Below are 24,049 nucleotides of genomic sequence, written 5' to 3'. Positions count from 1 at the left end.
AATATTGGTTTATAATGCTTAAATATATATATAAAAAAATTCTAAGAATCCTATTTTTCCCTCTGAATTGCCCAGTTCAACTATTGATCTGAGCATCATTACCAGAACAAAAGCTAGACTGTTCTGTTCTCTGGTGAGAGGTTGTAGATAAGACTGACAGAATTTGCCTGAAAGCAACTTACACTGGAGAGAATATACAGTTAAATGATAAAAGCACCAAAACACCGGTGCTGTTAAGCTCTGGGGGAATTTTGCTGCACAGACCAGAAGCCTGACTGCAAATCGATAGACAGTTCTCTTCTCACGGTGATCCTATGATACCATAAGGGGAGTGGTCTCTTCCGGGATGGCTCCGCCCACATCCGAGGGCTCACTGAATGTTTCGTGGTGGGTGAAAACTGTCCTACGAATGACGGCATCAGCTGAAACGGTTCCCTTTTGACTGCGCGCTGTAGTGACGAACAACTAAAACACTAAACCACAACAAAGACTGAGGGGTTGGGAGTGAAAACCGCTTGCTATGTTTAGCCAACAAACCTGATGACGCTGCTAAACAGAGCCATCGAACGTGACGTCCATGAGCGCAAGATCTTTATGAGATCTTTTGAGAAGACGTGTCGCGTCTCTACGTTTTTTTTATCCCGACGTACGAGAAGCAAAACATTTGGAACAGCACGGTGACTCTAAACGCAGTGAATATACTGTATACTGTCTTTCCAACCAGCTAAAGAATGCGTGTGCTCCGTACAGCCGGACAATGGGAGTCGGTTTCACTGTACGTCTCCAGGGACAGAAAGGCTGTACAACAAAAACACGGAGATCCAGACCTTCCCACGCTATTCATCGGGCCAGCGTGTAAAATGACACTACTCTGTGTGCAGGAAACGATGGAGATGAAAAACATTGGAGTGAAAAAAAAAAAAAAAAAAAAAAAAAAAAAGGAACCCTAGAGCACTTTCACACAGCTTAGCCACCAGCCTCAGCTCTTCCCTGACAGTCCTGTTGCCTTATGGGATTGTGCAGCATGGACTGGTTCTGTACTGCAAAATCTCAGATGATGCATTAAGGCAATCCTACTTCTTTGGCATACTGCTTTGTGTACTGACGTGGTGACCCATACTCAAAATTCTTTGCATTTGACCCATCCAAAGTGCACACACACACACACACAGAAGTGAGCACACACACACACACACCATGAACACACTCCCAGAGCAGTGGACAGCCATTTATGCTGCGCTGCCCGGAGAGCAGTTGTGCTGGGTTTGGTGCACCTCAGTCGTGGTATTGCCGGCCTGAGACTCGAACCCACAACCTTAGGGTTAGGAGTCAAACACTCTACCCATTAGGCCACGATTTTGTGTAGTAGGGATATTGATGATAAAAATAAATGAATATATATATATATATATATATATATATATTATATATATATATATATATATATATATATATATATATATATATATATATATATATATAAATCACGGAATTTTACCCTAAAATCTCTCGCATTGAGGTCAAAAGATGGGAAGAGCATAAAGAATTTTAAAGCATTTTCTAAGCAACCACTTGAGCATGCGTGTGTGCGCGTGTGTGTGTGTGTGTACACCATTTAATACACTCCTCTGGGATTCATTCGTTTCGGCCACAGGAGTTTTAGTGTAGTCTGGTACTGATGCTGTGTAATTTCGCTTTATAACTCTTTGAAGAGGAAACACAAACGGCTGAAACGGTCAGGTGTCCATTTCCTTTTAACTGTATAGTGTATAGAAGTTTAGATGATGTAATATTTTTAAAAACATTAAAATAATAATAATTAAAAAAAATCAAATTTAATACTTTAGAAACTGTTTCTGTTTTCAAGGCCTGAAGAGTTTTATTTTATTCTTTTCGGATAAAAATCAAAAGTGGCAGATAAACCACAAACTCCTGCACCTCGGAGCTTTGTTTATTTTCATGATTGGTGTTTTTGCCAGTAACTGTAGACTGCAGCGTACGAGCCGATACAGGCTTACAGATTCAGAAGATAAAATTCATTCTGAAATCTAAACAAAATGGGGTTAAAATTTGTGATTTATTGACGCGGACCTTGGGCTGCTGTTTACAAAATTTAATAACGTTAAATATCAAGCTAAAAATCTGAGTGTATAAGTGTTCACTGGAAGAAAAAAAACACACACACACACAGTTTGTAGTGTTGCCTCATCAGGTCAAAGTCCTTCTAATCGCACCAAGTGTCCTGAATCTCAGTTTCTATTACATGCTATTTATTCGACAATAACTTGCACAGCCTGATATTTTTATGAGGCAATCCAAGACCTATCTGGTACAGATTACAGAGTCAACAGGTATGTCTTTGGTGAAAAACACAGCGGTGACACAACTCGTGAAAAAGATGCACACACACATTGAGCGCTAAACGAAAGGACTTCTGAACTTTCACCTGCTAGTATAATAACAAGAAAAACCAGAGCTCAGACCTGAGACTACCTCTAAGACACTAATTTTAGGTTATGGTGATGAGTAAAAGAAAAAAAATAAAGGATAGATGTGTGCAGTAATTCAGATTTTAAGCTTTGAAGACAAGATGAACAGATACGCGAGATGCGTTAATTCGAGTCGGACTTTTAACGGCTTTGAGGCGCGATTCTCAACTCACGCCTTCACGTGGTTGAGGTTGGACAATCTCGAGTCAGAACAGCTTTGAGATGTAATTATCTCAACATTAAATCATTTAGAGAGAGAGAGAGAGAGAGAGAGTGAGAGAGAGAGAGACTCGTTCTGGAAAGACTGGCTCGTCCATGTAACAAAACACTTACAGTAACTCCCCGAAACCTGCAAACTTGCAAAGCTTGTTTTCAGTCAGAGTAACTTTACCCCTCTCAATCTCAGCAGGAAGGACTCCTTGCCTTGCACGTGTGCAACCACAGATGACCCATGAGACGAGCGCGAGCTTGGAAACTGCAGAACACGAGGGAATCGTGCTGCGCGTGAAACAAACACAGCGGACGTGTTCATGTTTCCCGAATTCACTCGCTCTCTCTGGCTCTGGGGTATTAAAGAGTGATAGAGATGATGCGCAAAAGGACAGAAAGCTGGAGCATACCTGCCAAATCACAGCAAGGGGCAGGGGATGATGACCAGAAACCCAGTAAAACTGTCCAAACTAGGCTGGCGAGCGAGTCCCTCTGGCCTCAGCAGGGTCGAGCCCATGGGGAGCCACATGAGCTGCACGGGTGCCATTACTTTACTCAAGATCACAAGCACAATTATGATGCTCCTCTGTTAATTCAGCAAAATCAGTAAGCCGGGACAAGCAGCTGTCGTATCCTGACTGAGGAGCTTTTTATCTGCTGTACAGTAGCAAGAAGACAAAAGAAAGGAAAAAGAAAATAAAGCTTCATTCGTCTGCTAGAAAAGCGTTGCTGGAACGGAAACACAAAGAAAATAAAAACGCCATCTGAAGCCATTCAAATCGTATGAGATCCGAACAGCTCGCAGTCTTTTGTTATGATGCGCTACATCAAAAAGCTTAAAGGATTAGCGTTACGGCTACACAGTCTTCATCTCCTTCACTTCGTGTTCCTCGGACTGTAGCGCATTTAACTAACTAACTAACTGAAAGAAAAACGTATCTAATATGTGGCCAATTTAACCCCAGGATTCAAACACTGTTGAAACAAAACAAACAAACAAACAAACAAACAAACAAACACAACCTTAGGGTACAGACAAGCTTCAGCACGGGTAAAGCTAATTAAGTTAATTTGTTGTTTAGTTTATTTTCCCCTTTTACAGTTTATTTTCTTTTCTTTTGAAGCTTTTCAAATCTCAAAAAAAACATTACCAGTACTCTTTACTCACACACAAATGGTCCAAATACTAATAAAACAAATTAGATTAGATTCAACTTTATTGTCGTTGCGCAAGGTACTGTACCTGTACAGAGCCAATGAAATACAACACATTATCTCTAACATTAACTAAGGCAAGCAAGCGGAAAGGAAGTGATTGTGTCTCGGTGCTCGCAGAAGTGAGCTGCTCACTCATGCGACAGTTTCTCCGCACTGTCAAATCGCTGCAATTCGCAGCACCGTGCAATTTCAAATCGTACGAGTGAAACGAACGATTGTGTAAAATTAGAATGTGCCTTCACTGGGGGGCTGTTACCATGGTAACCCCAAGTTAGCTACCAGTGCCTTTCGAACAAATACAGTAAATGTCTAAAATGGACAACTTTTGTTGTCTGTTTGGGTGTTAAAGTGTAAAAACAAAATTCCTCCGTCACTGTGGCTGGGGGTAGGGGGGCAGGGGCGGGGAGGTTGCTGCTTGCTGTTACCATGGTAACTTGATTAGCCATCTCCTCACAAGCACAGCTAGTTCGAGTATGATGCGTGATGACTTAAGCAGACACACGACCGGTCATCATGACATGATGTAAATTTATATCTGTTTAACTACCCAGAATGCACCAGTGTTTATAACGGCATCAATTAATGGCTCAAAAAGCTCCAGTTTGCATACAGTGATTATAGATACAGATCACCACAGAGCAGGGCTAAGGTGTGAAAATGAAGGCCCTGGGAAACTCTCCTGGGCAAACACAGTAAAGCTGCTCACATATTTACATAATACAGAGCTTCCTGAAGCAACAGGATTTAAACTAGATAAATAAATCTGGACAGATAAACGGTTCCCTGTACGCGCCGCCAAAACCTGGTACACGTGCGCCGCTCTAACGTGTCCAGATGAACAGAAGAAAAGAAAAACAAAACGTACTGTTAGGAGAATCTTTAAAAAACATTAAAACAATATAATCAACAACTAGCTTTTGTGAAAAACACGCAGGAATCAGCTAAAGTGTGAAGCTGAGGTCTGTTTTTATTTTTTTTTCCCCCCAATCCAACATGCTAAAGGGAAAGAAAGTTATGTTAGTAGGTCACTAGCAGAAACGTCCTTGAGGAGATCGTTCAAGCTTGCCAGCAAAAATACTGCTAAATTACAGCAAAGCGATGCCGCTAGCGCTAAACTAGGCGGATTACACAAAGGACTGCGTCGACCTCCTCAGACCTGCTGATCTGAAATTATAAAATAAATAAGCTTAGCAACAGCACGTCTTCCAAACTACGACTTGTCCTTTTAAATACAGATGTGGTTGTGATGGAAGAAAAAGAAAAAACCTTCACATGCTCAGATAACGATCTTATCTACTAGCTCTGAAAACCACCCAAATTGGTAGCAAATCTATATTTTCAGACATTTTGACAGCTGGAATCTGATTAAAAAGCCAACCTGTGAAGGTTTATGTCTGTCGTGCTCTTTTCCAACAGGCTGTTATTAAACCGGCTCCTAATAACATGATCTATATGTGACATTAAACTAGTTTATTAGCAGAAACACTGAAACCTCTTTTTTTTTTAGGATAGCAAATGTGAGCTAAAATATTGCCTGAAAACTCACTACTAAGATTAGGCTAGAATATCATATGAAGAAAATGAGTGTACATAACACGTGTCACAATACAAAGGTTCGCTAGTTGTAGGGTTTTGTAAAATGTCTGGCTCACACATCTGGGATATGGGGTTTGATTCGTGCCGCTGGTCTGTGTGCAAGACATTTAACATTTTTCCCCCGTGCTTCGGGGGATTCATCAGGGTTCTCCAGTTTCCTCGCTAGTCCAAAGACATGCACTTTAGGCTGACTGGCATCTCTGGGTTGTCTATATTGTGTGAATGGGTGTGAGATTGTGCCATGCAATGGGTTGGCACCCAGGCTAGGGTGTCTCCCATCTGGTGCACAGAGTCCAGGGCCCCTGAAATCCTATGTAGGGTTATATTGGATTGGTATGGATGGATGGGATTAGATTGGTATGGATAGATTGGATTGGCATGGATGGGTGGGATTGGATTGGTATGGATGGATGGGAGGGATTGGATTAGATTGTTATGGATGGATGGGATTGGAATGGTATGGATGGGACTGGATTAGATTGGTATGGATGGATGGAATTGGATTAGATTGGTATGGATGGATGGATTATATTGGTATGGATGGATTTTACGATCTTAAACAGTTTTAAAAAAGCTCTAACCCTATGACCTCATCATACTGCCCATCCCTATTTACTACAAGGTGCACTCTGTTCAAAACGCCACAGTCGTCTTTCATCAACACCACCCTCTAATTAGCACTGGGTAAACTTTGAGCCAGTCTTAAAAAGCAATTTAATTACTGTGCTACAGAAAAAATAAGAGTAACAAATCACCAGGGCTACAAACAAATGACGTTTATAGCCTTAACAAGGAAAAAACCTTACTGTAACATTCTCGTCCTTATAGAAAAGGTAAACTACCGTAAATAATGTAGAGGGAAAAAAAAAAAGACACTGAAATGTTTGCTGAATCATGTCCATGTCCTGTCTTTCAGACTTAAGCATGGATCTCAGACTGCCAGATGTGGCCCTGTTGTCTGCAGACAGCAATAAATTAGAACCGGTGGCAGTCTGGAGTCGTGACGGAGACGTCAAGGCCAGGCGAGATACAGCATCCACTTCCGCCACATTAAAAAGCCCTAGCCTGGGGTGACAGGCTGCAGGGCGTCTGCTGATGAAGAGCTGGCATCTAGACAGGCTTGAGCGAAACCGTAAGATCACAGAGAGCCTTAATCTCACCTCACATGCTCATAGAAAATTCACTCAGTAAGAGTTTGCAAGAAAAGCCCCAAAACAATAACATGGTGTTACCCAAGGCAGCCTGGATTTTTTATTTATTTTATTTTATTTGTGGGGCCAAAGCTGTGACACAAAAAGCTGAAAGAGTGGCGTAGGCTGAAAGTGATCTAGAACAAATTCAGCCTCATGTATGGATCCTTTAGTGCTTTAACCTTATGGAAAATATGACCAATAACTGATAAAAAGCACCAAAACATTCTTGATTAACCTCGACAGGAAGCAGGGACATTGTGAGAAATCGAGGCGAGGCCGCTGACCAAACGCGACTAAGGTGAGACAGAGGAAAGGTTCGGAGCTTTCAACTGTGTCCGCTTATACTAACGAGAACCAGATGCTAACGCGGATAGGAACCGTTTTTCCTGACGCACCCGACCTTTTGCCATATTTTTGAGTAAGAACTCGTAACGTATACAACCTTGATACAACATCAGGGTTTCCCGCAGCGATTTTCAGTTAAGGCGGCCCGCCTAAGCTCGGAAGCCCTACCGCCTTAACTAGGTCGTCCAAAAAAATATATATATATATTCCGCTGCACAAGAGGCCGTCAAGTGCATCTCGGAGATTGGCGCGAACACGCTTCACACCGCGAGCAGGCTCGAGCGCCACACGGCCGAAATGAGAGAAAGACGTGGTCCGTCACTGTCTAGAGGAAAACTAGCCAGTTGATAAAACGCGTGTCCGCAAAATTTTGAATGTTGTTTTGCACTCTTATTTTTTATTATAATGTTGTTTCAATTTTAGATTTAGTGTTCGATAAATAATTGTTAAATGTAGTACAAAGAAGTACAGCTCACAAAGAAGCACCGCCCCACCACTAGCCCCACCCATCCGCCACTAGCCCCGCCCACCCGCCAAACCCTAACGCCTTAACTATCAAATTTTCTGCGGGAAACCCTGAACATCTAGCACGACAAAATGTGTTAATGTTATCGGGACCTTTCCGAGCGTCACACAAACAAACCGGGAAGAACTTTCAAAAGCAAACATTTCGACATACAGAAAATGTTCTGAGAAGTAGTTGCAGGTTTGTATCTAAATTGTGATCAACAGCGAGATGCTTTTACTGTCCAATATCGTGGTGCACGTTTTGATTTTGTCTTCTGTTTTTTTCTTTATTTAAAACTTTTTTTCCCCCTGACTTTTAGTATATAGCTCCAGGTTCGAAAGAAAGTGCCAGAACATTTAAGGGAGAGGTGTGCGTGCCTCCACAAGAGCCAGGCTTTAACAAAACACCAAAAACAAGGCCAGAAAATATATTGCATCAAGATTCACCAATTACAAAAAATAAATAAATAAAAATCAATAAAACAAAGTGTTGCAGTCCATCACATTTAGCTTACAAGATCACTTCGGATTTCCTTCTAAGCGAGAAACCTCGACGTAAGCAGCTTTTCCTAGTTATGAACTGCAGTGTGTGACCCTGAGGGCAAAATTGCTTCAAATAAAAAAATAATAATAATAATAATAAAGAAAAAAAAACTATTAAACGCACACCCAAGGTTACCAGAGATTTGGTTTTGTTTGATATTCCCTGAAAGTTTACACAGCAAAAGAAAGCTAGCTGCGCTTAAAAACAACAACAATAGAGTGGATTAAGGCTACTGAATCACACCGATATCCAGTTCTCTCTATAAAAAGCTATTAAAGCTATATAATCCCTGAAGAAAACCGTTGCAGGGAGCTAGAAAGCGACTCGCAGCAGAAGCACCTGTTAACAATATAATATTTGATGCGTGACATCTCGGAGGAACACCGAGTACCGACGGACATTCTCCACATTCCTTGGCTATCTCTGATCCTAAAACACAAACACATGGAGAGAGAGGGAGAGAGGGAGAGAGAGAGAGAGAGAGAGAGATTACTCGCAATTTGTACTCGTCTGTGTAATCGGCTTCGCTTGTTTACTTGTAAGTGTATAACCTTATTACGGAAAGTGTTAAGGGTTCAGAGCATGTTTGTCGGCTCGGAGAAGCCTTTTTCTAATAAACAGCACAAAGAAATGACATTTTACTTGCTGCAGAAGCGAATTTCGAATAAGACGATTAAATAAAAGCTTCAGTATTAGAAAAAAAGTCTATTAAATGTGTTGTGTTGCATGTCACTTTCCATCTACTAACTAGTTGTGGAAATATAACGTGCGACGGAAAGCACGAATACACCAAGCCCACGATTGGCTAGTGGTGTGGTGTAGTTTGCTCTCAACCTGAGGAAGCCGAGTCCTCTGGGGTATCCTGTCGTCCCCCTCCGTGTTGAACAGAGTTACTCTGCAATTTTTTGTCCCTGCCACAAACGGTAGAGTCATCGATGGGATTCAAACTTCTGCTCTTCCGGCGCTTTTCTAGTGCACCACTTGAGAGCATCAGTGTCTTTTTTTACGAACACGCTTGAATGCTCCTTGGCTCTCTTGGATGCTAATAGGAACACATGATAAGAGTAATAGCAGGAAACCGGGCCGATTCTGCCGTCACGGACTAGCAACCCTTCGCTCATCCGACCGAAGAGATCGGATCCTCTTGTTCTCTTACGGCTCACAAGATAAGAAGTCAAAGTTGGAATGGCATAAAATTAGCCTGGAGAAGTAAAACTTGTCACACGTGCCCTGTGTCCTTTCTCAGGCTGAATGTGAATGAGCTTTTCTGCTGGAATTTATTCACGTTTGGTCGGGGATCTGCGTTGTCGATAAAATAAAAAATAAAAACAAAGAATCAAAATCAGGTCTATACCTTAGACAGCACATGTGCACCAATGGCATCATGGACACTTAACTACCTCTGCGCTCGATGACGACGACGTGTCAATAAGCTGAAGAAAAATTCATCCTTGTGCCCATGATCTTCTACTCATCCACACGCAGCATATGCTAATTCCTCTTCCAAGAGATCATTGAAGAGCCTCTGGAATGGAATGAAGTGCATGTGAAGTGGATCTGGGAGGCAACGTGAGTCAACAGAGAAAGTAGTAAAGAACGAGGCTGGTATAAATTCATTAAAACCCACGCTTACAATCCGCACACTCTTCGTTCACAAAAGACAGTAAGAGTGACGCCACTGGGAAAGAACAGACTTTTCATTCCACACGTTAGGTCACGTGATCCATCTCCTTCTTCTGCAGATGCTCCTGTATAGATATCCTAGGAGTTTTCTAATCGGTTAGCTAGTAGGGCTGGGCGATAAAACGATAACGATATGTATCGCGATAGACACGTGATCGATTTCAATTATAAAAAAAAAAAAAAAAAAGTGTGTTCGATAAAACGTCCGATAGTTTTTATTCTCCGTCGGAAGAAAACAGAGGATGCGAAGCAATTTTGGTCGCTCACTCTCTGGTAACCTAGCAACGTAGGGAGTGACACGCTAACAGCCAATCATTGTCTTTTGCTGGTGACTGAAAAGCAGAAAACGAGCACCGCAGCGAGCGAGGAAATTGTTTAAAAAAAAAAAAGAGGAAAAACACAGCTCGCCAGTATGGCAGTTTTTTGGATATTATAAGTCTGACCGTAGTCACACCAATGTCACCTGCACCAAGAACAGGGCATCAGGAATGAGCTTATCAGTACTGCGAGGGAAACCATGTACAAGAGGGGAATACAGAGAGGTCTTCTGTTACTGTAATGTCTTCACACACACACACACACACACACCCAAAAGAATAGAAAAATCAATTGTGTACAGCAGCCAATCAGTGACGAGCACGTCAGGTTCCGTTTCCGATGTCAGGTAATGGCTACTATTTTTGATTCAGTAGCTTTTTTGTCTGACCGTCATGTTTTCATGTTTAGCTGTTTGTGTCGTCTAATTTTTGGATTTATGCTCATAAATCGTTTGTTGTCGTGTTTATTGGTTTCTTTCACAATTTGTTTTGTTACGTTTATTTATAGGTTTTCAATACGTCACTTATTTTGTTGTCGTTTTATGTTTTGTCTTCTTTTTTTTTTACTGTGCATGCTTTGTTTTTTTTTGTTATAGGTGTTATTTTTGGTTTTAGTATACATTTGTTTTTTTTATATTTTCGGATTCTGTATGCTTTTTATTTATCTTTTACGGTCATTTATTTATTTATTTATTTTTATCTTGTACTGGTGCTTTTTTTTTTGTTGCTGCTGCTTTTTCTGCCGTGATTTTTTTTGTTGCTGATTTGTATTGTTTTTTAGTTAGTCGTCATTGGTTTTGCAGTCACCACAGTTTTTGCTTCGTTAACGCGCTCTGTGCTGCGTGGACGCTGAAGAACACGGCAATAATGCGCTCGCTTACAGGATTCGCTCATCCACAGAAGCCATGGTGACAGCAGCTCAGGGGTTATAAACAGCTTCTACATACCTCCATCTGCACCTCATTCAGAATGCTCGATTACATGAATGACAGACACGCGATCGATAAGCTGTTAAATCCTGAATGAATAAATAAAGAAAGAAATAAATGAGGGCCTACGTAGAGACACCGAGCGCTGGGCATTCTGATAACGACTCTGCATGCTGCTCGTGTGGAGCTACATACACAGATAAGTTGAGCAGTAAGTAAGAGTCCTCTGGGAAGCAGGCGGACATTAAAATCCTACATGGTCGTGTAAAGCCGGTGATGGAAGCCAATGTGTTTTTGTGACACAGCCATTTGTTCCCATGTGTAACGATGTATCGGTGTAACGATATTTCTGGACTAGTACAAGATTTCGTGACGATAGAAGAGGAAAATCCTTCCGAAGGAAAACAAAACTCGACCCAAACCTGCTTTAAGAGCCACACTATAACCGAGTCAACTCTGAGAGCGACACGTGCAGAGCGACTCAGCCGGAACAAAAGAGCCGAGTATCAAGTCACCCACTTCAAAAGCCCAGAGATGATGAGGGTGCATATGGTGTGTACACAAGGACGGGTGTGTCCTTTCCACCTGTGCCTCCTGTGTTACTACGCGACACACAAACACACACACACACACACTCAACCGTACGCAAGGCTGTGGGATCTCGAGAGGGCCGGGTCGCGAGATGGCAAAAGAACGTAATGACAACTGAGCGAGCTGTGCCGGTGTGATGCAACACATTTCCACACAACCAGTGTATAAAGGTGAACGATTCCATTCCTGAAAATTCTTATACGACGACACTAAATAGACATCGCTGCCTGCGCCGCTGCAAAATGTCCCGCGGGGTAAGATTGCAGGCTGGGGCTGAATTTCTAACCACAGATACAGGAAAATGAGACTATACTATACAGCATTAACCACTTTCACATATCAGCATCCTGATGTTGGTCTAAACATACGCTTAAACTGGAAACAAAATCACAAATCTTTGATCTCACAATTGATTCGGAATCAATTCGTGTAAATTATGAACGATTCACTTGCTCTGAACGGCGAGTCAAACGTCTAATGGAACATTGTACGGCTCTTCTTTAGAGACCTTTTGTTATTTGTTACGTTTAGGCCATTATACACCGACTGGCCACTTTAATAGGAACAGCTTTACTTCTGCTCAGCCAGGCACGTGTCGGGTCTGTCATCGTGTGCCGACAGACCAAGCTCGTGTCAATTGGCAGGTCTTCAGTTTAAAAAGTACACATCAAATGTGGCATGGATGTCAGCGCAGGTGGGCTGGTTTGAGTATTTCATCATCGAATCTTCAGGCACCTGAGCTACAAACAGAAAAAGACCACAACAGATTCCACTCTTTCCTGCCAGGAACAGGAGGCTACAGTGTGGCCAGGATCTCCTTTAAACAGACAGTTACAGACTGATCTGTGTGTAAATAATGCATCGGAGTTTTTTAATATACTGTATAACCCAGACAGATGCTAATTCTGGACGTATCTCTAGCCCTAGCGTGTGGCAGAAGAACTCGGCGGAGGAGCCGCTGCTTGAAATAACTGAGGAAAGTCGAATCGAGGAGGCATGTCAAAAAAAAAAAAAAACAAGAAGTGTGCCAAGCACCTGTGAACCAGCACCGAGGACCAGCATGCAACATCTGTGGCCGTGTGAATAATTACAGTGCGAGTGCAGCCTTTGGGAGCGCACCGATCACGCTGACAATGATTACATCTCATCTCAGAAAGGGCACTAGAGGACGAGAACAATCCATATTCCTGCCCAAATTTCTCATTCTTATTCATGCGCACACTCGCCACATACACCACGCGCGTAAACAGGTCGCTCGAGAGGAGGCCGAGGAGTGGAGTGTTGTGAGCGACGGCTAAAACCGAGTCGTGTTTCTATTAACTAACTATATAAATCATGTAAATGCACCGGAGGTCAATTTTATTTTTTTGTTTTAAACATGTATCTCGTTTAGGCTGTGGCGTTTATTCCACTGCATTTACAAACCTAATACATTTACAGCATTTGGCAGACGCCCTTATCCAGAGCGACGTACATAAGTGCTTAAATCTCTAACATTGAATACATTAATGCTGGTTCACTAGGTTACATACTTAAGATACCATGAGTTTAAAACATTTGTTCAAAGTTACAATGAAAAAAAGTGTTGAAGGTTTTTCTTTGTTTTTTTTAATGCAAAAGATAAGGAAAGAAGTGCTAGTTGAAGTGTTTCCTGAATAAGTAGGTCTTCAATCGCCGCTTGAAAATAGCCAGTGACTCAGCTGTCCGGACCTCTAGGGGAAGTTCGTTCCACCACCTTGGTGCCAGAACAGAGAAGAGTCTTGTAGTATACTTGCCTCTTACCCTGAGAGATGGTGGAACCAGTCGAGCAGTGCGGGTAGATCGGAGGGTGCGGGGTGCAGTGCGAGGAATGATGAGGGCTTTGAGGTAAGAGGGAGCTGGTCCATTTTTGGCTTTGTAGGCCAGCATCAGTGTTTTGAATCTGATCGGATCGGATACCCTGCAGAGCCGAGTGGGCGGGGCTACAGCGGCTGACTCCAAATGTTTTTGATCAAAACATCGGGAGTGAACCAATCAAAACGCTCTTCAAGGGGTTCTTTTTTTCCATTCGTAGAATAGGGTTCGACAGAAAAAAGTGAAAAAGAAAATAACTCAAAAAATAAATAAATAAGTAAATTATTAAATACAATAAAATAACTAAATCATCTGATTGGTCATGCTGCGTTCCAAGTGTGCCAATATTTCCTGTAACTACACAGGGATATTTCATTGCTGTTTCCAGGTTATATTCAAATCGATCAATCCATTTATTTATTTGTTCATTAGTTTGGTTCATTGGTTATTTGTATTTTTTATTTTTCATTTTTATTACCGATAACAGAACGTTTCTCGAGGACTAGATTGATTTTATTCACGGCTCTGAAAAATGCGCGTTCACGTCAAGACGGTTGCACAAAAACTAATTGTGGTAATTGTTCCGCGGTCCAATAACGCGAGACTGATGTACACCTTCAAATGAAGTCAATTCAACAATTTTGTTTCTCGCGGCGTGTTAGCAGATGCGGCAAAATGATATACATCAGAATATGACATCTGATTTCGAGTAAAAAACAACAACAACAAATAAAGAGTGCCTATTTTGCTTTCACAGAAACAAACATCCTCTGCTCTCCGGCCGCTTGCCATGTTTTATGCCATTAAACCGGTGCTTATCGGGAGGTAAAATACAAAAGCTGGCTGTTTGGAAGCAGCGTCTAGCTCGAGATGTGTGTAAACGAGCGTATGATGTTAGCATGAAGAGCCGCGGGTCATCGTATCAGCTGGCTTTCGTCTCCTGGCTGGATTAGAGTGCCTTTTATCAGTGTGCTTTCTACACCTTGAAATATCAGCCGTGCTCAATCTAATGACCTTCATTCTGCTTTGTTTATTCAGGCCACAGCATCGGATCTGACGCTCATAAATACCAGGAATGAAGCTGTGTCGCTGACGGCTAATCGATTCCAGGAACTGGGGCACGGGCTTCTTTTAAGAAAGATGCTCCGCCGTTTTGTGTCAATTCTGCATTTCATAGAAAATCTCTCTTTCATCTCAGGGTGCTTTTAAAGTCTTCGCATTAACAATGATCAAGAACCAGCTGACTTTGTGATTTATCTTTTATCATCATCACAGCCAAGGCCAAAAGCTTGAAGTTAATTAGTTACCCAACTGTACATTATAACATCGCAGAAATTTGATTGGTCAGAAATCGGCGAGTAGCAATAGTCGTGGACGACGGCTATATTTCAAACAGCAGCTTGTTTCTGTAGCAAAAGCTCATTTTCTCTAAAAATAAATAAATAAATACACACACATTAATGATCGACCAACAATCCACTGATGAAGTCTGGTTAATGAACGAAGGGAAGAAGAGACAAACACAAAGCTCATGTCAAGCCCAAATCTGGGATCTCCTGCCACAGCCTCCCACGGGCAGTCGTCCATTGGCACATTATTGTTTTGCGTGAACGGCGTTCTGGTGTGTGATAGCAGTGTTTGTGGCACTTCCTAAGGAACGACAAGCGTCAAATCAACAGAGTGGCTCAGCTCGTGCCAGAAGAAGAAAGGTGGGTGAACGGGGGCATTGGCATGGTGTGCGTTTAAAAAAAGTTTGGTACATTATGTAATATCTCCAAAAAATTTTTTTTAAAAAAAATGCATTTGAAATATTTGAAAACATTTCAATTTTCTACAAATAAAACTGAGCAACTGTTTATCTAAATACAGAAGTGCTGAAAGGAGAAAAACAAATTCCAATATTTTATGTAGATTTAGAGAACAAAATATCGATTCATTTATAGATTGAAAAAGCAAAAAAAAAATAAATTGTATAAAAATTTCTGAAAAAGTTCTGAAAATAGACATTATTTTGTCGTATCGACCAGCTCCAAAACCGCCGGCACTTCGTAAAAGGAAAACTCCCTGAAACACGTTAAACACGTCCGTACCGAATTATTTGTGATGTGCTCAGCATGCTACCACATTTGCTGCTTCGTTCGGCTGGATTCTTCCGTTAAATCCATCGAGAAATGTGTAAAATCAGCTTTATATATCACTGCAGCTGTTTCAAAAAACACACACACAAGCAAGGCCTGTTTATTTCATTGTGGTAGAACTAATGAAAACAGGGGGTTCAAGGAAAGGTTGATAGAGACATCCTATTGCGTCGTCCCTGTAAAGCTCACTGGAGCTGTTTATGAGGGAAACTCCAGAGCTGGCTGGCTTTATCTTAATATTTATGTAAAGATCAGTGCCTGCGTATAAAGCTTGGATTACATACGCCAAGTGTGGCAGCAGCGCTAAAATGTGAGCCTGAGGCCTACGGCTAAGGCAGGAGTAACGGTGTGGTTTTTAAAGCCGTATTTCTAAACCTTTTTACAAGTAAGCTTCTACGGTTAAAGCAGCTGGCAACGGCAGACTGTCTATAAACCGCAGAGTCTTAAAGGAAGCCACATTAAAGCCGTCTCCTGTGCTCCGCAAAGCTCGCATAAACCCCCGTCTGCTCCTTAAACCACTGAAATCAACAGCAAACACAAACAGTCTGGGCTTTAAAAACTCGCCTGAAATAGTAGGACGTGGACTGAACCATCTGATGCACCGTGGAACTGATTTTCAATGAGAGATGGATGAGGAAAAAAAAGCCTTCGATTCACAATCGGAATGTTTAAGCCAAGAACAAAGTCGGTGTTGGGGTGATTAGTTGTGAGAAGGCAGAGAAAAAGAATAGGATGGGGTTCTTCCTTGGAACATGGATGTGGGAAGCACTGGTGTGATTCAGGGAGCATTGCCTCAAGGCTCAAGGCTCTGGGGTCAGTGGTTCGAACCAGAGCTTGATTGCCACCTATGTGGAGTTTTGCATGTTCCCCACCCACCAAGTCAGTGTTGATTTCCACTCAGGTTTCCAAAAAACGTAAAAGTGGAACGGCTAATCGATTTCGGAAAAAAAAAAAAAACGTATATAATGAATATAATTTATTATTTTAAATTTTAAATAATTAATATAATATAATTTTATGAATATAAATGAATGTGCGACTGTGTATGCGTGTATGGTACCATGCGACGACGGCGTTCCAATCGGTGTGTATTCCCAAATTTCTCCACCGCCACAGTGACCCTGCCCGAGAAGAACTGGTTACTAAATACGTATAAATAAATCGTTTGGGTTGAAGACGACTTCGATTGCATTTGACCACGAGACCCCCCCCCCAAGAGAGCTAATCTGCTTCCGACGATAACAGTAGTTTGGATAATATATGATCTTAGGAAACCGTGCTGCTGCTGCTGCTGCTGCTGCTTGTCTGTGATAAGACCTACAAAAGGTGTCGCCATAGGAACACCACAACATCTCTTGGCATGACATCATCCCTACTGTAACTTGATTCATTTCTTAGCAGTAATCCTCGTTTTAGTCGCACACTCCTGCCACGCTTCTTTTGTTCTCCAACTAGCACAATAGCTGGCAGCTAGCCCGCTACGGGAGCATCGAGCTGAGGAACAGGAGTTAGGAACGAGTTGATTAGCAAGGCGTGCACACCTGCAATGTGACGGAAACCCACATCTGGCCATCAGAATACTTTGTTTTGTGACTATAATCCTAATACATGCCTTTCAACCCCAAAGATGCATGATGTATTACAATTATAGTCCAGTCACAGATTGTCTGAGGTATAAACTTGAGTGTTTGTGTGTACAGGGTTTTACTACCAAGGTAACCAAGGTGCCAAGCGCTTGGGGAGGTTGGGGTGGATCTGCCAGTCATCTTTAGTGGAGCTGTAGACACTTGAAAGATTTAAACATACTTCAACATATATATATATATATATATATATATATATATATTTTTTTTTTTTTAATAAATCAAAATTCAGCATGAAAGCAACCTTTGAGGATAAAGTGTTTACTCATTCAATAAACAGAGGTTTTAAATTGCTTTCCATTCACTTTCTGTAGCACACGTCCTGGGGATCCAAATGGACTCGGGGCACCCATCGTCCAACCGATCGTAGGGCACAATTGTGCAAGTGGACAATTTCGAGATGCTAATCAGTCTACAATGCTTTCTTTGGACTGGGGTAGGAAATCCGAGAACCCTGAGGAAACCCCTGAAGCATAGGGAGAACATACACACTTCACACACACAATGTGGAGGCAAAAATCACTCCCATGCCACTGTGCCCAACGTTAGCACCGTTACACAACGTTAGTGTGTCTCTGATGTTATGTAGGTAGAATATGCATCAAAAGATTTTTATTTCTCATTAATTAAATCAAAACTTTCCCCATGTACTATGATGAATGTGAGCCAGACATTATTACGCTTTTATCTGGTGCTCTTGTGTTGACTCAAGAGCACCAGATAAAAGCTTAATAATATCAGTTAATTTAGTTCAAAACATCTATTCAACTGTCAATCAAACCAGATTTGTATGTGGATTGGATAACCTGCTGTTCTTGTGTGTGGGGAAGAGAAAGAAGACGACTTTGGATATTTTTGGAGTTATACGTCCTAAAGGCATACGCCAGAGTAAAGATTTCAGAGCTCCTGCCTAAAGGTTGACGAGTCTGATGATAATTCTGATGCTGAAACAGCAGCGCTAATAGGCTGCCTCTCCACAGGAGACCTGCCTCGATGGCAACAGAAGTGATTTAATCCTACAACGCTGCTCCCAGCGCTCTGCGTACATCTCATACCCCATAAACCACATGCAGAACGACTTCTATTGATCTTAATAACTTGTTGAAGGGTATGTCAGGAAATTAGCTGCGAGGGTGAGCAAAAAAAAAAAGCGGGAGAGACACACGAGTGGTGAGGACAAGAACAGAAGAAGATAAGGGATCCAAATTGATGTGGGGGTTGTGGTGGGGTGGGGAGTATTAAAGGGTGTGTAGAGGGACCTTTAAATTAAGGACACCACAAAGAAGAAAAAAAAAAAAAAAAAAAAAACAGTAACAGTGAAGCAGAGCGCCGAATGTACTGGAAGATGACTCGGCTAATCGTAACGAAGTATTGCCGGGAAGCAAGAGACATGATGCATGGGTCACAAAACTGCAAGTGAGAGAAGAAGAAGAAAAAACAAACACACACACACACACACACAGAAGGCAGAAGGCTTGTTAGCCTAGGGCACTGTCTTACAAAGTTTTGGTCGTAAAATTTTGATACAGAAGCCACTCATCTTCATTGATCTATTTATTTATTTATTTTTTAACATATACGTCAATGACAAAAGATGTTCAAGAAGATAGAAGGATGTTATAGAAAATAAATTAAAATGTGCCAGGAAAAATAAAATCACAGGAGATGTGCTAAAACTGGGGATATTGTGTTCATACTAATTAACACCCTGATTCATTCGGAAATTGTTGGATGAGTTTCAGAGTCTAACAAGATATTTCATCGTATTGCTTTAAATGTCAGATAGTATATTGCCTCAGCAGTGCAGCTAAAGTGCAACAACACCGCTTTTCTTGTTTGAGAGGGAGAAAAATAGAAAATAAAGTTGTAAGAAGTAAGCAAAAGTACCAGGATGTCTGCCTCAAAGTTCACATTAGCTAAGCTAACCTAGCTGCTAGCTTTATTCCTAAACCGTCAAACGTTAGCTAGTGCCACGCAAACTAGCGCAAGTTGAATAGCTTGCTGTCACAATACAAACATCCTTGATAAAAAAAAAAAAAAAAACGAAACAATAACAGACTACGGTGAACAATATTAGACCTTGTTCTTGTGATCCCGTCTGTTAAAGGTTAGGTATGTTAGGAATTTAGATAAACTACTTCCTGCAAGCTAATGCTAAAAAACAAAAACAAAACGCAAACAAACACCTAATCTTTTCACCACACACAAAAGTAGTGATGAAACACAGAAAATGTGAAAAAGGGATCAAAGTTTTCCTCAGACATGCGGTGATTAAGTGGAAGGTAAATCTTTTCTTTTCTTTCAAGGACAAAATAAAGCTAAATGCTAACCAGCTTCTAGGAGCAAAGTGACACCAACACCTCAGCTCATAGCTGAAATGCTTGGTGATGACTAATCACTGAATATTTTTAAAAGGGTAAAACCAGTGTGTGCTACATTGAAAAGAGGATGAACATATACAGGTACAGTATATAGGTAGTGTTTCATAGTCAGGAGTTGCTAATTAGCGAGTCACAACATACTGTACATACACACACTGGGTAGCACACTGGGGATTTTTCTGGCCTGGTAGCTTATCTAATTCACTCCTGATTAGCCCACAGCTGAATCTATTTACTAGCTAGCCTTTCTGAAATGACATCCAGTACCCGAGACTACGCTTCGTGGAGATGTGATATCAAATGTACCACATGATCTGGGGCTGAGGCTTGTATAGCTCCCTAGCTCAGGTTTAAAGCATCGAGATCTCCCAGTAAACCCAGATCCTGGGACCTAACCTCTTCTAAATAACACGAAAGACTCATGAAAGATTTAGGAGGTGTGAATTAAAGATGAAACTCAGCAACAGGAAAGGAACACACACCCACAAGCACTGTGGAGGTGAATGCAAATAATAATGTGGGACAAGAGTTGGGCTTGTTTGTGGGTTCTGTGCAAACTGATCGAGCGTTCCTAAACGAACTGGTCCTGTACGATAAGCAGCAATTATATTACTTGCAATTGTGATATGATTTTGTAAGGGCTGGCACCAGTTATACAAGCATGCCAGTGTTAATGAACAAAATATTTCGATCATGTAAATGCAGCAAAGCGTCAACACACCCAGCCTTAATGTCCACACAATAAGAGGCTCTAAAACAATTTTCAGGGAAATATCCAACAAGGTCACACGTGCTAGCTCTGTTGGAGGCTTCATTTGGAAGCTAGGATGATGAGAAAGCATTTTACCCCGATACAAAATTAGCTGCGTCGTTTGCTAACACTAAGTTTATTTGTTTGTTTTTTTGACAATGGCTCTAAACCACAGGTCTCATTTCTCTGGCACAGTCGCATTAAAACAATCAGGAGATCCGAAGACAAAACAACAAAATTTTTCATCCCAGTAGATTTAACCATTACTGCAAATGAAAAAAAAAAGAGAAAGAAAATTCAGCCCAGTTCCTGTAGCTCAAACTCCAGGAAAAAGAATTAGCAAAAGAACTCAACTAATAAACGCACACTATACCGATGCTTCCAAGATGCTACGAAGGGAGCTAGTCTCATTAAAACCACCATTTTTACTATTAGCATCTTACAAGATTGGCTAATTAGCAAGACATTTCCTACCATTATTTATAGATTGTGGCTAGAATTGAATTCACAAAATTAACCAGGAATAATACGCAAGTGTTAATGGATTTTTAAATCTCATTGGCCAAAGCATTTTGATTAATTTTCTGAGACAGCGGCTTTGGCAGTAGTGCTTAGGTGAACGGTTTATACTCATGCTTTCATTCTAAAATTTGGTTATTTCTCTAGAAACACTATTACTAAATGTTTTGCATAGGAGTCTCCAGTGCCAGAGCTTTCATGCACACACACCCACACAGGTGTCTGACCTCATGCTCCTGCTTACCACACACATGGGTTCTCTTAAAATAAACCCAAAGGCATGCTTGCCTATGCACAAGTCTGAACACACACACACACACACACACACACACACACCCCTCTGATCTTTTGATGCCCTAAAGGCATAGACCTTGTCTGCTGTTTACAGAACCTTATTTTCAAGCCAATTGTCTCTATTAATCTAGCAGATTAAGCTCACACTCCTATTACATCACTCCTCTTTCGATTTTCAAGACACACAAGATGTGCACAAACAACAGACCATCTTATGTTGCACAACACCCATGTGTGTAAACGGATGATCTCAATGGTGAGCAAGAAGAAGAAGAAAGAAATTAAGAATTAATTTGTGCTTCCAAATCAGTTTTCTCTGACTGACCAAAACAAAAAAAAAAGATGGATTGATGTGCTATGATGTGCAAGTGGAATGGACTTACGCAAGGTCACTTTGGCAGCTTAAAACACACCAGATCTGAGTAAAATATGCATCTGATCTGATTCAGTACCAACACCTGGTCGTTATAGGTTCGGATATCCAGCATCAAATCGATGCACCTCTGTCTGTGTCACCATGAAATGAGATAGTGTTAAAAAATCAGACAACCCTAAGCTTTGTGATGCCTGCTGAAGAGCAGACTGGCCTTTTGGAAGCACTCCAAAAAAAAACAAATCAACACGTTTCGATTGCAATCATCTTGAAGGCAATGAGCTGCAAACTGTTCATTAACTCTTGTGGTGTCACGACACTAGACATGAATAATGACGTTATGAACCATAAGACACGTGTTAAACGACACTGTGTGTGAGTGGAGATGGGAGCGCGCGCGCACTCCAACACACACCGATCAACTTACCCGGTTTGACGGTCTTGAGGCGCACGGGCTCCCGGAAGTGGCGGATGACAGCGAGCGTGTCGCGGTGCGTGAGGCCGCTCACGGGCGTCCCGTTCACCTCGAGCAGCACGTCTCCTGGGCTCGGAGCTCTGCCCGCGTGCCACCGCAACGCAGCGGAAAAGCACGACGCGCCGTGACCCACGTGCGGAAACTCTCCGTGTTCGGCGCCGCCGCCGATCTCCAGCACCGAACTCAGCTCTCCAGCGCCCCAGGACACCGCGTACTCCTGCACTTTGTTCGCCCAGTGCTTCTTCTTCTTCAGCGTCTTAGACATCTTTTACTCGGGTGTTTATTTTCCTACTAACAAAACACAAGAACCGGAGAGTCTCAGCGGGACCTCCGGGATGTGCTCGAGCTCAGCACGCGCGTGCACGCCGTAGCGCTTCGCTCGAGCGCGCGGCTTCCATTCGCCGCTTGACAGAAAAAAACTTTGCCGTCGACGTCGCTTGAAGTAGAAGTAGAAGAAGGAAACAGGACGGATGTTGGACAGAATTCCTTAAATATCTATCTGTGGGTTTCGGTTACTGTGGTGTTTTCCTACGTAAAGCGAACTCGAGCTGCGCGAGACGAAGCGCGCGCTCTACAAGTAAGACGATACGACACGATAATGTGTTTAAACAACATGCAAAAAAATAAATAAAAACAACAACCTTCTATGAACAATGTCTCTCTGCCTCGAAGTCAACATGCACAACAACCCCGCAAACACAAATGTGGACACGGTCCTGGTCCCCGGTAACACTGTATGTAATCAGTCGCGTGTACTTAGCGCACCTGCTCACGTGCGCTCCCGGTACACCGGGACATACCTGGCTCCTAGAAACGCGTTCGCGGAATTACCCCCTAACCAGCTGTACCGCCAAACACCGACGCTGCACTGGGAAGGTAAAGAAAAAAAAAACCTTCGCTGAAATCCCTCGTGAAGCGCCCTCTGGTGTCACTTCACTGTGCACGCGCTGAACCCCGGACCGATTCGCCTTAAACCTCCTCGGCACGAGCAACGCTGTTAAAGTGCAAAAAAGTGCGCGAGAACTTTGTCGCTCGTGCTCCGCTTCGCCACTGTTTCCAAGCACAGACCGAGTAGCGAATGACTGACGTTTAACACAACCAATAGCGAGAACGGAGGATTAGTTGAAAAAGGGGCGGGGTCAATATAGTGGGCGGGGAAATAAAGACGCCATAACAACACGTTAACTCTTTAATGACACGCTGTGAACAGATGACAGGAATAAATTCTCCCTAATACTATGTCCTAATTTCTTAGTTTTTATTATAAGATTTAAATCAGAATCAAATCTTTTGTACAGAATTTAATGAAACAGAGAAACTTTTTTTTATAAATACAGTTTTCAAATACTTTTTTTATAAATACAGTGTATATTAAGAAAACAAAGTTTTCTTAATATACACTTTTGTAGAAATGTGATTAAATACACCAAGTGTTCAAGGTTTTAAAATACACCATTAAACACCATTAGATTAAATACACCATTAATTACTAACAAATGGGTGGATAGACCTTCAAATATTAAAGGTTTATTAAGTTTTTTTATTAAAACAAAAACAAAATATCTTTAGCCAAATTATTTCAGCCAAAAATAATAATGTTTAAACTCATTTGGTATAACAGATCAAATGTTATTTTGATAATTAATTAATTGATTGATTAATCAATTAATTAATTACATTTATTTTGATATTTTTTATTACACTAATTATGCCTTAATGGTGTGAGTTACATTACCATCGTGTTGAACTTTATCCTGGCTGCCTTAAAACTGTTAGCAAAGCTTCTCTCTCTTCTTTTTTTTTTTAAGATAAGGTTTATAGATATATTCTGAAAGCCTATGCGAGCATATTCCCAGTGTAGCAGCAGCACCCCCTAGCGTCGCCACGTTGTACAACATCAACCTTAAAATACCTGCAGTACTACAGAACACCTACATATAACACAAAAATACAGGTACTATGTGCTGTATGCTGTACCTGAAACTTTAATAAACATGTATGTAAATGGTTATATTAAACA

The 24,049-nt window shown here is 41.6% G+C and overlaps 1 protein-coding gene and 1 long non-coding RNA gene across 4 annotated transcripts in view; one reads left to right on the top strand and one right to left on the bottom strand.

The window, feature by feature from the left end:
* magi3a (membrane associated guanylate kinase, WW and PDZ domain containing 3a) overlaps positions 1-23,134 on the bottom strand; it is a 127,530-nt gene extending 104,396 nt beyond the window's left edge. For 2 of the 3 annotated variants that reach the window (XM_047806929.1, XM_027144516.2), the window contains exon 1: positions 21,982-23,130. In XM_047806929.1, coding sequence (XP_047662885.1) covers positions 21,982-22,294 — 313 coding nt within the window. In that variant the 5' untranslated portion in view covers positions 22,295-23,130. Of the gene's footprint in view, positions 1-21,981 lie in introns of all 3 variants that reach the window. The other variant, XM_047806930.1, reaches the window with a different exon arrangement.
* LOC113641698 lies at positions 1,637-15,221 on the top strand. The gene is made up of 3 exons (XR_003440388.2): positions 1,637-1,735; positions 6,430-6,645; positions 14,494-15,221. It is a non-coding gene; the product is annotated as an uncharacterized LOC113641698 (long non-coding RNA).
* Positions 23,135-24,049: the final 915 nt, after the last annotated feature.

This window comes from Tachysurus fulvidraco, chromosome 23, assembly GCF_022655615.1.
Source record: "Tachysurus fulvidraco isolate hzauxx_2018 chromosome 23, HZAU_PFXX_2.0, whole genome shotgun sequence".
In the NCBI taxonomy this organism is placed as follows: Eukaryota; Metazoa; Chordata; class Actinopteri; order Siluriformes; family Bagridae; genus Tachysurus; species Tachysurus fulvidraco.
This window is presented reverse-complemented; position numbering and strand designations above follow the sequence as displayed.